Source organism: Symphalangus syndactylus, chromosome 11, assembly GCF_028878055.3.
Source record: "Symphalangus syndactylus isolate Jambi chromosome 11, NHGRI_mSymSyn1-v2.1_pri, whole genome shotgun sequence".
Classification (NCBI taxonomy): domain Eukaryota; kingdom Metazoa; phylum Chordata; class Mammalia; order Primates; family Hylobatidae; genus Symphalangus; species Symphalangus syndactylus.
The window spans coordinates 82,775,161-82,789,212 of NC_072433.2; the positions used below are offsets into that span (position 1 = coordinate 82,775,161).

General features: G+C 36.7%; 1 protein-coding gene across 2 annotated transcripts in view; it reads right to left on the minus strand.

Moving 5' to 3' along the window:
• Positions 1–12,088: 12,088 nt before the first annotated feature.
• SKIC3 (SKI3 subunit of superkiller complex) overlaps positions 12,089–14,052 on the minus strand; it is an 88,750-nt gene continuing 86,786 nt past the window's right edge. For both annotated transcript variants that reach the window (XM_063612283.1, XM_055233349.2), the window contains one exon: positions 12,089–12,878. In XM_063612283.1, coding sequence (XP_063468353.1) covers positions 12,804–12,878 — 75 coding nt within the window. In that variant the 3' untranslated portion in view covers positions 12,089–12,803. The remainder of the gene's footprint in view (positions 12,879–14,052) is intronic.

A 14,052-nucleotide genomic window follows, 5' to 3' on the forward strand; every position in this document is an offset into this window, starting at 1 on the left:
TCTAATCACAGAACTTTTGTAAGCTTGGCAATGGGACCTTTGCTTCCGACTTAGCCTCCTTCCTTGGCTTAGGGAAGAAAAGTGACAACTTCCTCCCCTAATACAGAGCAAGTTTACCTTCTGAGTTAATTTTTGACTAATGCTCACTTCTGTAATTTTTTAAATGTATAAAACATCTCTTTTTATTGCTATTAATAACCCACATGCAGCATCATTGAGTCTATAATTGAAGGAATTTTCATAGCAGAATTTCATTTAAGAGTTTAAAATGCAGTATGCCCAGTGATGATATGGTATCCAATGAAAAAGTAATAAATATTAAAATAATGCAATAGTAAGTGTCCTTTGTAACCAAGTATCATGCTAAGACAAAGGGCTAATATCCCAAGTAATACCAAATAACTCTTACAAGTAAATAAGAAAATAATCAATTTTTTTTCAAAATGGGCAAAGGATATGAACAGGCAAGCCACAGAAGAATATAATAATATGAAGGTATGAGAAGATGTCCAACTTTACTGTTAAATAAATAAAAATTAAAGAAACCCTTAGCTACTATTTTCAAGACTGGCAAAGATTAAAGTGATTGATAATATTGGGCTGGCAAGGGTGGAGAAAAAGTGCACTCTCATACGTTATTGGTGTGTCTATAAATTGGTACAATGATTTAGATGGCAATTTGAAAACATCTGTTAACATTTTTAAATGTAAATATCTTTTGATCCTGCAATCCGTGGCTAAAATTTATATTACAGGGGGAAAAAAACTCCCAAAGTTTGCAAAGATATATGAACAAGAATGCTCATTATAGCATCATTTGTTATAGTAAAAAAAAAAAAAGGAAAAGAAACACCAAAACCAGAAAACACCCAAATATAAGGAATTGATTGACTAAATGGTATTAACCAGACCACTCCCCCCTCCACCCAATGCTGGACAGCCCTTTAAAAAGAACACAGAAAGATGTCCAAGATACACTGTTAGGTGAAAAAGACAAGTTTAAAAGCAATATGGATATGATCCACTTTTGTCAAAAAATGTTTTAACTAAGTTAAACATAATATGCATATACTGTATGCCAAAAAAGGTAAGAATTTACAACAAACTTAGTAGATTCTATTTTTAAAAAAACTTCTGTTTTCTACATTAAGGATTTATGAGAGCTTTTATATTTTTGTATAATATTTTTGTTTCTACTAAAATATTTTATAAAAACAACAACAAATATAATAGGCTGAAAGAATAACTCTTTGTAATGAACTAAATAAATGATTGTAGGGAGGGTTAAATTAGGAATTACTATAGACTAAGAGTCAAGTCGTCTCACTCCCTTTTTGCTATGCAGACATGGCTACAAAAGCAGAGAGGATACACAGCAACTGAAAAAAATATATATTTTCTCCTTGTTCTAAATGTTCTAAACTAATTAATGTTCTAAAATGTTCTAAATTAGATTGTAGTTCAAATAATAGTGTAAAATCAGGGCAAAAGTTTTCCCAGAATAGATCTTTCATTGCCATTGGCCAGGACAGTAACATGTGGGGCAGTAGATCAAAGGATCAAAGAATCCTCTATCACCACTCTTCTACTTGGGATGCCAAATTGAGGTGTTCACGGGTTTGCACAGACTCTAGATAGTCAAAGAACTTTGCTCATTGAGCAGGTGGACCCAGGTTTCTCAGAGTCTAAAGCTTATGATGTTTCAGTTTGTTATTGATGTACTGTCCTGATGCCAGATGAGTTAGCACAGAAGTCTATAAGAATATTCCTGGAAGCCACTGCTAATCAGGACAGCTAGTAGTAACTCCACACAGAAGTGACTGTGAACAACATGAATATATCCCTGTAATCCAAATGTATCCCCAACTCCTCTTTGTCCACAGCCACTCCAGCACCACCTGACATCAAGAGAAGTGGGAGGGAAAAGAGGCAGTGGTCTTGATCAGTGGTATTCATCAGTTATGTTTAAAATGTCTTACTTCTGTAAATTTGACAATGATCTTGCAAATACATGGCTAGAGCTCATGCAAGCAGGAGCCCCTGAAGCTTAAGAGCCATTGTTTCACAGTAAATTCACCTCTGTTCAAGGAACCAGTGGAGCACTAGGCCTCCCTCCACTTGCATTTATTTTGACAGAAATCCAAAAAGATAAACAAAACTATCCTCCTAAAGAAGCTCGATATACATGGCACTTTATTCCTTATCAAACAATATTACTTAATCCTTTGGGAAATGTCAGACTTCTCTTCCCACAAATATAGGATGATTGAGCACTGGAGAATCTGCAATCCAGATCCATGGTACAGACTTGAGGCATACGTTAAAACATTCTTAGGTAGTTTTTACTTTAAGTATAAACACCATTTAAACAGTCTTGGATAGTTAAGGGTCCTGCTGTCCTTAAATTTCCTGTTGTTTCCTTCCTATTATCAACACCTGCTCTTAGAAAACATAGGAGAAAAGCCCCTTGACATTAGTTTTGACAATGACTTTTTGGATATAACACCAAAAGCACAGGCAACAAAAGTAAACAAGTGAGATTACATCAAATTAAAAAGTTTCTGCACAGCAAAGGAAACAATTAGCAAAATGAAAGAACCTATGAAATGGGAGAAAATATTTGCAAACCATATATCTGATGGGGAACTAGTATTCAAAAACATATAAGGAACTCAACAACTCAATAGCCAAAAACGCAGATAACCTGATTAAAAAATGGGCAAAGGACCTGAATAGATGTTTTTCCAAGAAGATATACAAATAGCCAACAGATATATAAAAACTCAAATGATAACAGGTGTTGGTGAGGATGTAGAGAAAAGGGAACCCTCGTGCACTGTATGTGGGACTGTAAATTGGCACAGCCATTAGGGAAAACGATATGGAGGCTGTTCAAAAAAACTAAAAATAAAACTATCACATGATCCTGCAATCCCACTTCTGGAAAATAAAGTGAAAACAGTATGTCAAAGAGATATTAGCACCGTATGTTCACTGCAGCATTATTCACAATAGTCAAGATGTGGAAACCACCTGACAGATGAATGGATAAACTGTCATCTATGTATATACATATATATATAATTCAAGCTTACAAAAGAAGGAAATCTTGCCATTTGTGACAACATGAGTGAACTTAGAGGGCATTATGCTAAGTGAAATAAGCTAGGTACAGAAAGCTAAATACTGCACAAATTCACTTATATGTGGAATCTCTTTAGAAATAAATGAAATAGAACGGTAGTTGCCAGAACTCATAGAAATAAACAGAGAATAGAACAGTAGTTGCCAGGGGCTGGGAGCTGAGGCAAATGGAAGATTTCAGTCAAAGGATACAAATTTTAAAGTTAAAATGAATAAATTCTGGAGATCGAATGTACAGCATGGTGATCATACTTAATAATGTACTGTCAATTTGAAATTTGCTGAGAGATCTTCAGTGTTCTTACCACACACACAAAAATGGTAACTATGTGAGGTGATATGTTAATTAGCTTGACTGAGGTATCACAATGTATATTAAAACTCACATTGTACATCTAACATATGTAGAATAAAAAATTTTAAACTTGCTCTTTGGGGAAAAACCATATGAAATTATTCATACTGAGGACTAGATGGTCATGTTCAAAGTGTTTTACTTCTGCACTAAAAATTAAGGACAAATCCCTCCCCTTCTGCCACACAGGTAACTGCTTTCTCAGCCCCATTGTGAGGTATATACGCTCGCCATCTGTTAGTCAGGAGAGCAGCAAGGCCCAAGACCTTGGTCAAAGAAACAGCATTCCCAGAGTACTCTAGACACCAGCAGCCCTCCCATCTTCTAATTTTCCAAACATAGACTCCCTTCCATTGGCTTCACCCATAGTAGCAGCAAGTAGCATCCCAAAACACCAAAAAGGAAAAATTTGATCTATAGTACACCCACCCACACACACACACACAGTGCACATTGTTGCCTTGCAAAGGGGATCTCCAAACTTTTTGTGAAGTATTACTTTTTCTATCTTTCCAGCTTCCATACATCCATGGGCTAGCCACTGTGGATACAATATTGAACAACCTAAACACAAACCCTGCCCTTAGGGAATTTATAGTCTAGTGGAAAAGACCAACAATTAAAACTGCAAATACATGGGAAAGTAGAGTATAATGGGAGAACCAGGGAGAGGAAACACATTCCCTGTGTTTACCAGAAACACAGGGAATCAGGTAGACGGGTCTTCCAGAAGAAGGAATATCTAAACTGAGACCTCCAATGTATAAGCAGACATGAGTCAAGGGAAAGAGGCTTGATTGGTAGAGGTGAGGGCTCAGGCAGATTGATCAGCCTGAGCAAAGGCCTGGAGGCCAAAAGAGAATGGGATATATGCCAGAAATTGCAAGAAGCTCACTAAGTGTAGGTCAGAGCCTACGCTGTGTGTTAGGGGAGGTGAGTAGTGAGACAGAAAGCTGCAGAAGTTAGGGAAAGTGGGGTGCCTAATCACAAAAGACTTTGTAACTCATATTGAGAAACTTGGGCTTTATCTTAAGGGTCCAGAGTAGCCTTTAAAAGATCTTAAATAGGAGAGTGACAGATTTGCATTTTATAGAAAGATCCCTCTGGCTGCAGTGTACAGAATACATTAGATGCAGTGTGGGAAGCAAATTTCGGTGGGAAACGAGGGAAATAATACAGCAGAGAGGGGATAATGAGATGTTTTAAACTAATTGATTTTGAGGCATCTATGGGACATCCAAAGGGAGATATGTCCAGTGGTTAGTGAGACAGCTGGGCCTGGAGCATGAGAGAAAGATCTGAACTGGGGATTTAGCTTTGGAAGTCACCAGCAGAGACATGGTTACTGGAATTACTGGGGAGAAAGGCATTGCCTTGGTTAGGTGGGACAGGGGTTGGGGACATGAAGACTACAGTGAGAACCACCTAACACTGAAGATACCTAACACTGAAGGAACAGCAGAAGAGTCCTGGGCGAGTATGGTGAGACGTGCAGCAGTAAAGTAGGAGAGGGAGTGTAATCATTTGAAGGCTTCAGTGTTCCTTGGGAGTTCCTGCTGGCAGACGGTGTCAGTGATCAACTTGGAGTTCTACTAGTATTACTTCAAGACCCACCATTAGTTTTCCATTTATCAAAGAGGACCTTGACCTACAGTGTCAACTTGAAAGGGTGTATTATGCAACCCAGTGAGGAATAGTTACAAATGCTTTCTTGAGTCCCCTTCCATGCCATAAAATAAACATGCTGCATCTTCTCCAATGCAGAGAGGGTGGGGAGCCTTCCCTGAGAGAGGAAGGATGGTTGCCAGGAAAAACATTAGGCTGTTTTGGCCTCTACCTAATTAGGCATTTCCCTCTTCAGATTGGAGTTACACATACCTGTGGTTAAGGGTTTAATATTATGTAAAATCGTTCCCTTGATAAACAGTTATAAAAATGTGACGCCATAGACTAAATTTCCATAACTATTCTTTTGTAGAGTTTTGCTACTTCATTTCAGAAGATATTTACAAATACGAATGTGATGTTTACAAATCAGAAATCATTGATGAACTCAGCACTATGTCATAAACCAGGTCTTCTTCAACAGTCTCAAAAGATGCATGAGAAAACAGAAAAATAACCCAAACTTCTATGCTGAGAAGTCTTGAAGGGTCTTGTGGTCTAACAAGCCCGAGTTTAAACCCAGTGCCACCATTCATTAGCAGTGTGACTTTGGATATATTCCTTAATTTCAGAATCTCAATTTCCTCATCTTAAAATGGGGTTAACAATACCGATCTTGTAGGCTACTGAGGAATTAGAAGAAACATTTATTGAGTTATCATATTAGAGACGACCCAAAGTACTTTCCATAAATTAACGCTAATCTACCAGATGCCTATTACCAAGGCACAGAGAGGTTAGATAACTTATGTAAGGTCATACTGCCAGTAAAAGATAGGGTAAGGATTTGAACTCACAAGAGCAGAGAACTTGTTCTTAAACATTATGTACACTGTTTCTCTAAATATATGTAAACCATCTAATACTAGTGCCTGATACATAACAGGTACTGTACTTGATAAATGCTGTTGATTAATACAAGTAAACAGAGTTTATCTTTATGGGAAAAGAAAAACAAGTTCCACGGTGCACTGTCATACAACTTTGATTCAGATTAGTATCTAAAAATACTTTAAAAAGTTCCTTCTACTATGTATGAGAAGAAATACCTTGGCTTGCAATAATTCTAGCAATGGACAAAAGCAGAGGGAAGTGCAAAATATAGATTTTTCCTGGAACAAACTATAATGTGGAACTATTCCTCTATTTTAAAAGCATTTCTTTCAATTGTCTCTGGAGAAGGAGGCCAACAGCTGAAGCAACATTATGGACATTGACTGGAGGTGCACAAGATGCTGATGCTAATGTCCAGTAAAGGATGTTTCCTTCAAAAGTCCTGGCCATCAAAGCAAACCCAATTGCCATTACAGCCAGGTAAAAGCCATTAATACTCATTTAGTAGATTCTTCTACAAAAAAGTAAAGCACTGTGTTCATAAGGCAAACATTCAGGGACAGACTTCAAATGGAGTGGGGCCTACATGGTACTGGACAAGCCCCCTCCCCTGCAACCCAAAATGACTCTTATACTAAAGAATCCATCTAGTCTCTAGGTCAAAATTCTATCACTTAGCACTTAACAGCTTTTAAGTATTCATAATACCAACATTAAATATTCAAAAAATGCAGGATGGATGGATAGGTAAAGGAAGAAAGAAAAGAACGAATGAAGGAACATATGCACATCCATGAGCTTTTACCAACTATCTCCTCTGCAGGGATTAGTTGATAAAGAAAAATAAAGCAAGGTCCTTTGTACCTTAACATGGGATGGCCAAAAGAAAGTTGAACTCTGGGAAGACAGGTTAGAAAAAGCCAAAGAGAAAACCAAGGGCTGGCATTTGTGATGTTATCAAGGATTAAATGATTAAATTAAACAATAAGCTCACTTCAGCTGGATTATATCAACTTCGAAATGTAACAAGAGCGGAGTATTCTATTCTCTATCATTACATAGACTTAAATTTGCAAAGTTAATCCTCAGGAGGAGGTTCCCTTCTTCCTAAGTTTCCTCCTAGAATTCAGATAGTACCAAAAGGTAAATGGCAGCATCAGAATACAGGTTGGTAGGATAACTGAGTCAGTCTCAAAGATACACACCTCAACTTTTTTACATTTCTTTGAGTTGACCGCAATCATGAACAACATTTGACAACAGTATTGGAAACTATCTTTGGGGCCAGATTCTGCTTGCCTAAGAATACAGATAATTTTAGAAAAGATAATCTGAGACTTCTTTATAAAAGTTTTTTGGTCTGTAAAATAAGAATACTAGCCACTATACAAAAAAAAACATGAAAATTAAATGAGGCAATAGTGTAAAGAGCTTGGCACATGGTGGGCATTCAATCTATCCCCAGTTGCTGAAGCCTTGGTGGGTAATGATTACTACCTCATAAGCACAAAAAGCTCCTCTCCTGAAGCAAAGGGTGGGCTGGTGCAGTATCAACATCCTTTGTAATACTAGATTTTATCTGGGCTTTCTTAGAAGCTACTTGACTAACACAAAAACTTTATGCTGCCTATATATTTCCCAATATTTACAAATTATTCACCACTGTTTATGTAAATCTGGGCCCTGTGAGTTGATTCTTTACTCTGAATCTATTTCTTAGAAAAACCTTCCAACCATATGCATAACACTTGTTCTGAGGCACTGGAAGGCTGGCCTCAGGCAATTCAGAAATATATTTATCTCCACCTAATAGAAGCTGCCTATAACAATATAAATTTGCCTTCTCAGCAATGCTTTTTCTCTCTGCCTAAACTCCTCCTTCTTTCCACACAAAAAACCTTCTGCTCCATCTGGCTTTTCTCCTGTGCCCAGAGACACTTGTGTCCCCAACACAAGAGAAATTAGTACTGCCAGGAAGATGTATAGGCAAGAAAACACATAACTCACTCTGCGAAGATCAAACCTGTAGTTGTCTTTTATTCCATACCACTTAACTTCTTCACAGGCTAATTTCCAAACTTCTGAAGCTAGGGTGTATATAAAGACTATTTGTGCAGTATTACTCCTTTCTTGATCTATTATATTGAACAAATTAAGGTTAGAACTTTTAAACCACTATTATATAGATGTTTTCCAGAAACACTCTTGATTGCTTGATACTAAAGTATGTAGGATTTCTTCTCTGAAGATTAATGACCATATTTTATATGATCAAAGGGAAGGAAATGGCATTAAAAAGGCAGGGTCTTAGAAACTCAAGTTATTTGTCACCTGGGAGTCAGATAATAAAACAATTCAAATGTTGTATTTAATGTGGGTAGTCTTTCCGTAAGAAGTATAACCTATTTGGCATGTAGCAGGCACATGTAATTACTTTCAGCCATTCATAGATGCTGGCTTCCATTAAAGCATTCTCTGAGTGTAGAACAACCTTCCTTCTCATAGTCTTAGCACCAAGAACGAAGACCTGTTTATGCATCTCTTTCTACAGTATAGGTTTCTTGGCAAAGGGGTTCTACCCTAAGAAGGGCTTCAAGCACAGGGGGTCCCACTGTTCAATGGAAACCAGGGTTGCTGCTTCACAGGTGCTGCACCAAGCAGTTTATTTCAGTACTTTGTTTCAGCTCACTTCTGACTTGGAAAACATTGGTGGACTTAGAACAACAGAATGTTGCCATTAGAAACCTAGCTCAAGGTCTATTTTACAAATTCAAATAAAAACTAAAGGTCAAGACTTACCTAGTCTCATACCCATGCGATATTGAAACTCAGCTTGAAACATACCACTTAAGTTTTGTGAGTATAATTTAATGTGGTTTATTTTAAAGAGAATTAGAGTGAAGTACTTAACAATGGTGTTGGTGATACTGTGCTGTAAGCAGCATGTTGGGTGTAGTTCATACATCAGCTATTATACAAATGAACAACTACATTCCTTTTGCCACATCTTCACAAACCAGGAATTAGAGCATGAATATGTTTGTGGGCCATTATTCCGCTTACTATAGGAAAAAGCTGCAAGATAAGCATTTTTTTCATACCCACCTTATCCCCAGAAAAATTAATGTAAATATGTTTTTATAATAAGCATTACATACAGGGAAAGTCTATGGTGAAGAATGAAGCCCAAATAAACTTTTTTATACTGATTCGAACCCTCATGACATGACAATTATTTCAACACTCCAGTGATATAATATGAAATCCAACCCTTGTTTTAGCGGATACTCCAACTTCAATCATCATTCTATTGGCACCATTTCCCTTCCCTAAAACAAACAGGTATTTTCAATTCTAAGTTTATAATTAATAAGAACAAATATTTCAAATGTTTCATAACAGCTCTTGTTAAAGAGATACTAACCTTTATTTTCCTACTTCAAAACATTTTGAGGTCTAAAGATAGTTTAGCACTTATAAAAATATTATGTTTGTATAGGGTGTTTATTTAGGCATACCAGGATTTAAAATATTGCTATTCAAAAAGTTTCTAATCCAAAAGAATGAAAAACCCACTATTGTAGCATAGGGACAGCTAGACACCATGAATGGTCTGGAGTTACAATAGATCTTATGTGACTAACTACATTTTCTAAACCAAAAATGAGGCACATACTCTAAATGAGGGAGTTTTTGGACTTACATTTTGTCTGTATAAAAAGTCTTTAAAAACACAAGTGGAAAAATTATTGTACCTGTATATGATACATAAATGTACCTTTTTAATGTACAAAAATAGAAACAAAACAAAAAAACCTCTCCTACAAACTGAGAGTCAATTTATAACCTGCAGCTGAGTGCTATACCTTACAACAAGCAGGATGGCAGCCTGAGACATCTTCTAGCCATTAATAACTAAAGTGAATGAAAGGAAGACCTGTAGAGAGACAAGGGTCAACCTTGCCAAAACAAAGTTTCTACATTTTTTAATGTGTCAAGACAAAAAGGGATCTGCAAGCCACATTCACTCATACTCCAAAATATGCTTCATTTTTGTGTTCCTATAAAACTTTCCCAAAGCAGGTTTCAAACTTTTTATGCAGCAACCAAATATGTATACCTTCATATTCATACATTACAAGCTAGTAAATACTTACCTAATGTTTTATACTGTTTTAAATAACCACAGATTTTAATTCCCTTAATGTATGAGTATTTCTATCTAATCCTATTCTGTAGAGAATTCTAAATTAAAGGAAGTTTAATAGCTCCTTTTTGTAAAGTGAAAAGAGAGCACAGCATTTTAGATTGTTTTCTCCTGACCAGAAATTAACAGGGACACTTCATGAAAAATGACAAGTGACCCCAAACAAACAGACTGTGTTCCAAAAGTTTACTTGGAAACTGAAACATGTTTTTCCCATAGGAAATTATCAGATGCCAAACTAGTGTATAAACATCTAATTAATAATAAAAAATGGATAAAAATAGCAGAAAATTCACTACAATTCTCAAACAAAATATAACAAAAGTAATGAAATACTAATATGAATATTAAATACTGGTACTTCAGGAAATAATTTTAAATCTAATTTCTCTAATTAATGTATAGAGCCAGGCGCGGTGGCTCACGCCTGTAATCCCAGCACTTTGGGAGGCCAAGGCAGGCGGATCACCTGAGGTCGGGAGTTCGAGACCAGCCTGATCAACATGGAGAAACCCCGTCTCTACTAAAAATACAAAAAAAATTAGCTGGGTGTGGTGGTGCATGGCTGTAATCCTAGCTACTCAGAAGGCTGAGGCAGGAGAATCACTTGAACCCAGGAGGCGGAGATTGCGGTGAGCCGAGATTGCACCATTGCACTCCAGCCTGAGCAACAAGAGCGAAACTCCATCTAAAAAAACAAACTTTAAAACTCCCAAAAGACATTCTGGCCACTGTTTTAGAATTTCTGGAATCTGATAACACCGATTTATCTTGAATTTCCTTTGCTTTAGGCATGTTGTTTAACACCATTCACCTTTATTAATTAGTATTAAATGACAATGTTAAGAACACTTAGCCTAGCTCTGGCACAAAGTAAGCTCCATAAAAATTAGGTGAGCAGAAATGATCTGAGGCTCACGGTAACTGGGCGGCAATTTGAGAAGAAGGCAACGAAAGTTAAGAGAGCACGTGTGCACATAAATGCAAAAAAGAATGACCTGAGACAGTATCAACTCAGGTGTTTTTCCAACCCTCCAGTCTAGAAAAACCTGGGTTTGAGGTCCCTGGAAGGCAGAATTTGGCAAGGAAGTCAAAAGGTTACCCTTTGATTATGGTCCCGAAGCAAAGGGTAATCTTATGAAGCAAGTGACGCTCCAGAAAACAGATGGACGGCAAGAACTGAATACAAAGCATTTAGGTAGATGGAGCCAACCCATTCTGGAAGAAAAAGCTGAAGTGTATTCCTGAGGAAATGGGGGCATGGAGATGAGGGCTACGCAGGCAGCCTTTTGAAGTGCATGTATGGCTAAGTCTGTGGACCAGGTTGTTAAAATCACTGAATCAGTTTGACAGTTATGAAGATAAGGAAGAAATGAGCAGAGAATGGCATGTGCTGAACCTTGCTGAAGAAATAAAGGGAAGAATCATCATTGGAGTAATATAGTAGTTTGAAAATCTGAATAAACATTAGGATTTCTTTGGCATACCTTAAAATGCAGAGTCCTAGGCCTGTCCGCATCCTTAAAGATTCTGATTGCATAAGTATGAATGATTATAATGTTCAGCCAGATTTGGGAAACACCAGATGAAAATTCAGTTCAAAAGTACAACTTAACTATAGGATATTATCAATTTATCTTATCTTAAAAAGTAACATCCTGACACTGCTGGTTTAGAAAAGCCACATACATAAATCACATAACCACATATTTTCTGTACAATAAATATTTAAGTGTCTGAAAATATTTTTAAAACCACAAATCCAAAGTGACAGTTTCTTCAAATATGTAAAGAGCTTAAAAAAATAGAAAACTGTGCTTTCAAGTTTTAAAATTTGAAATTTAGAAATTATGTCTGATGTTGACACTATAAAGAAAACAAGACACTGTATTTTTGTTTTATTTCAGAAAGTTCAAGTCTTTCCATCATAATTGAAGGACTTGCATGATCAATTAAATATTGTCAGCATTATTTTCCATTAATGTTTTTATATGCATTCACACACCTGAGTGTTTGGAATTATATAAACATATCTATTAGAGTCTAGACTCATCAACATTTATATTATGCTTTTTCAACAGAATCTGAGATGAATCACTAGATAAGTAGCTTACAAGATTATTTGGATTTTATGATGAGTTGGTTTGCTGAACTTTAGAATTCATAGGAGGAATTAAATCTTTGAATTTGATTTTTAACAAAAGAAAATTGTGCATTGTGCTGATCTACTTTTGCATATTACATAGAAAATGGCTATTAAGGCTTTATTGTAAGGGATTACAGTAAAAGATATTCTATTGTGCACCACGCAAGATGCAGAAAATAATGGTTTACAAATAATGTTAAGCAACCAAGGCAATAATGGTTTTCCTTTCATTCTGGTTTTCCAAAATTAATTTTTTTTTTTTTTTCAGATTAAAATCAGGTTTGGAGTTAATGGAAAATTGCATTCCTAACTTAAAAACTTCAACTTCTTTAGATTCCTTTAGAAAAGGAATAAATATAGTTTAAAAAAATGTTGCTTTGGGTAGAAGTCTTGATTCATTGCTTCATTCTTACAGCTTTTTCTTTGCTTCCTTACTATAAAATAATCCAATGTTATTGTGAGGACAATCTCTGATTCAGTTCCAATGCTCTTGTATCTCCATGAGTTTTGGCATTGTTTACCAGCACCTATGGGAAATCACAAACAGGAACATTAGTATTTTGTTTATTAACAATATCTGTATTTTGATTCATTGAAGCCAAGTAATCCAAGGGCGGCAGTCTTGAAAAGGCAACATCAAACTACACTAGGATAAGTGACTCTGTGCAATCTTTCAGTCACTTTTGCAGATATAAATTGTTTAAACAAAGCTAACATCAGAGAAATGCACGATTCATTCAAATTAGTATAGATGCCAACATTCTGATTGCCTTTCTTTTTTTTTTTTTTGAGACAGTCTCACTCTGTCACCCAGGCTGGAGTGTAGTCGTGCGATCTTGGCGGCTTACTGCAACCTCCACCTCCCGGGTTCGAGAGATTCTCCCACCTCAGCCTTCCAAGTAGCTGGGATTACAGGCGCCCACCACCACACCTGGCTAATTTTTGTATTTTTGGTAGAGATGGGGTTTCACCATGTTGGCCAGAGGCTGGTCTCAAACTTCTGACCTCAAGTGATCTGCTGGCCTTGGTATCCCAAAGTGCTGGGATTACAGGCGTGAGGCACTGTGCCCAGCCTGATTGCTATCATTATCAGCATTGCATAAAATTAAAGGTTTTGTGTGTTGACTTTGTTAATAAGACTGTCACCTCTAAACCCTTACTCAAAAAGACCACTTCATGCATAGAACTGTTCAAATGAAATTGCTCTTCTTTGAAACCACAGCTCAGGATCTAGGCTATAGGTTCTAGGCTTCATCAAGAACTTTTCCATGATTTTACCTATTTCACAAACTAGAAGATTCAATTTCAGCTGATCCTTCATACTAAAACATTTTTTGGTTGTTCATTGTCAAGCACTGTGAAGTGTCTGAGATTCTGCTCTATTTGGAAGCTAACAAGTTAGCCTGTCACAGTTCCATAGATACTGCCAGAAGATACAGGATTTTTAGGTCACAGAGAAAAGTCTTCATTATTTAAGGTACGGCAAACAGCATGAGCATCAACATATTTGCGTCTGTTCTTCTTGTCCTCTCAGCCTGTGACGTGGATGGACTGATACGGTTTCCCACATACGCAGTCGGTTGCATTACAAGAAGGGAACCCTAAGCCTAGGATGCTTAATCTTTTATAATGGACAGGAATATCTACCCTTTGTTCTGGAGGGAGATACTATCTCTGTCTTCCAAGGATGTTCACTATACG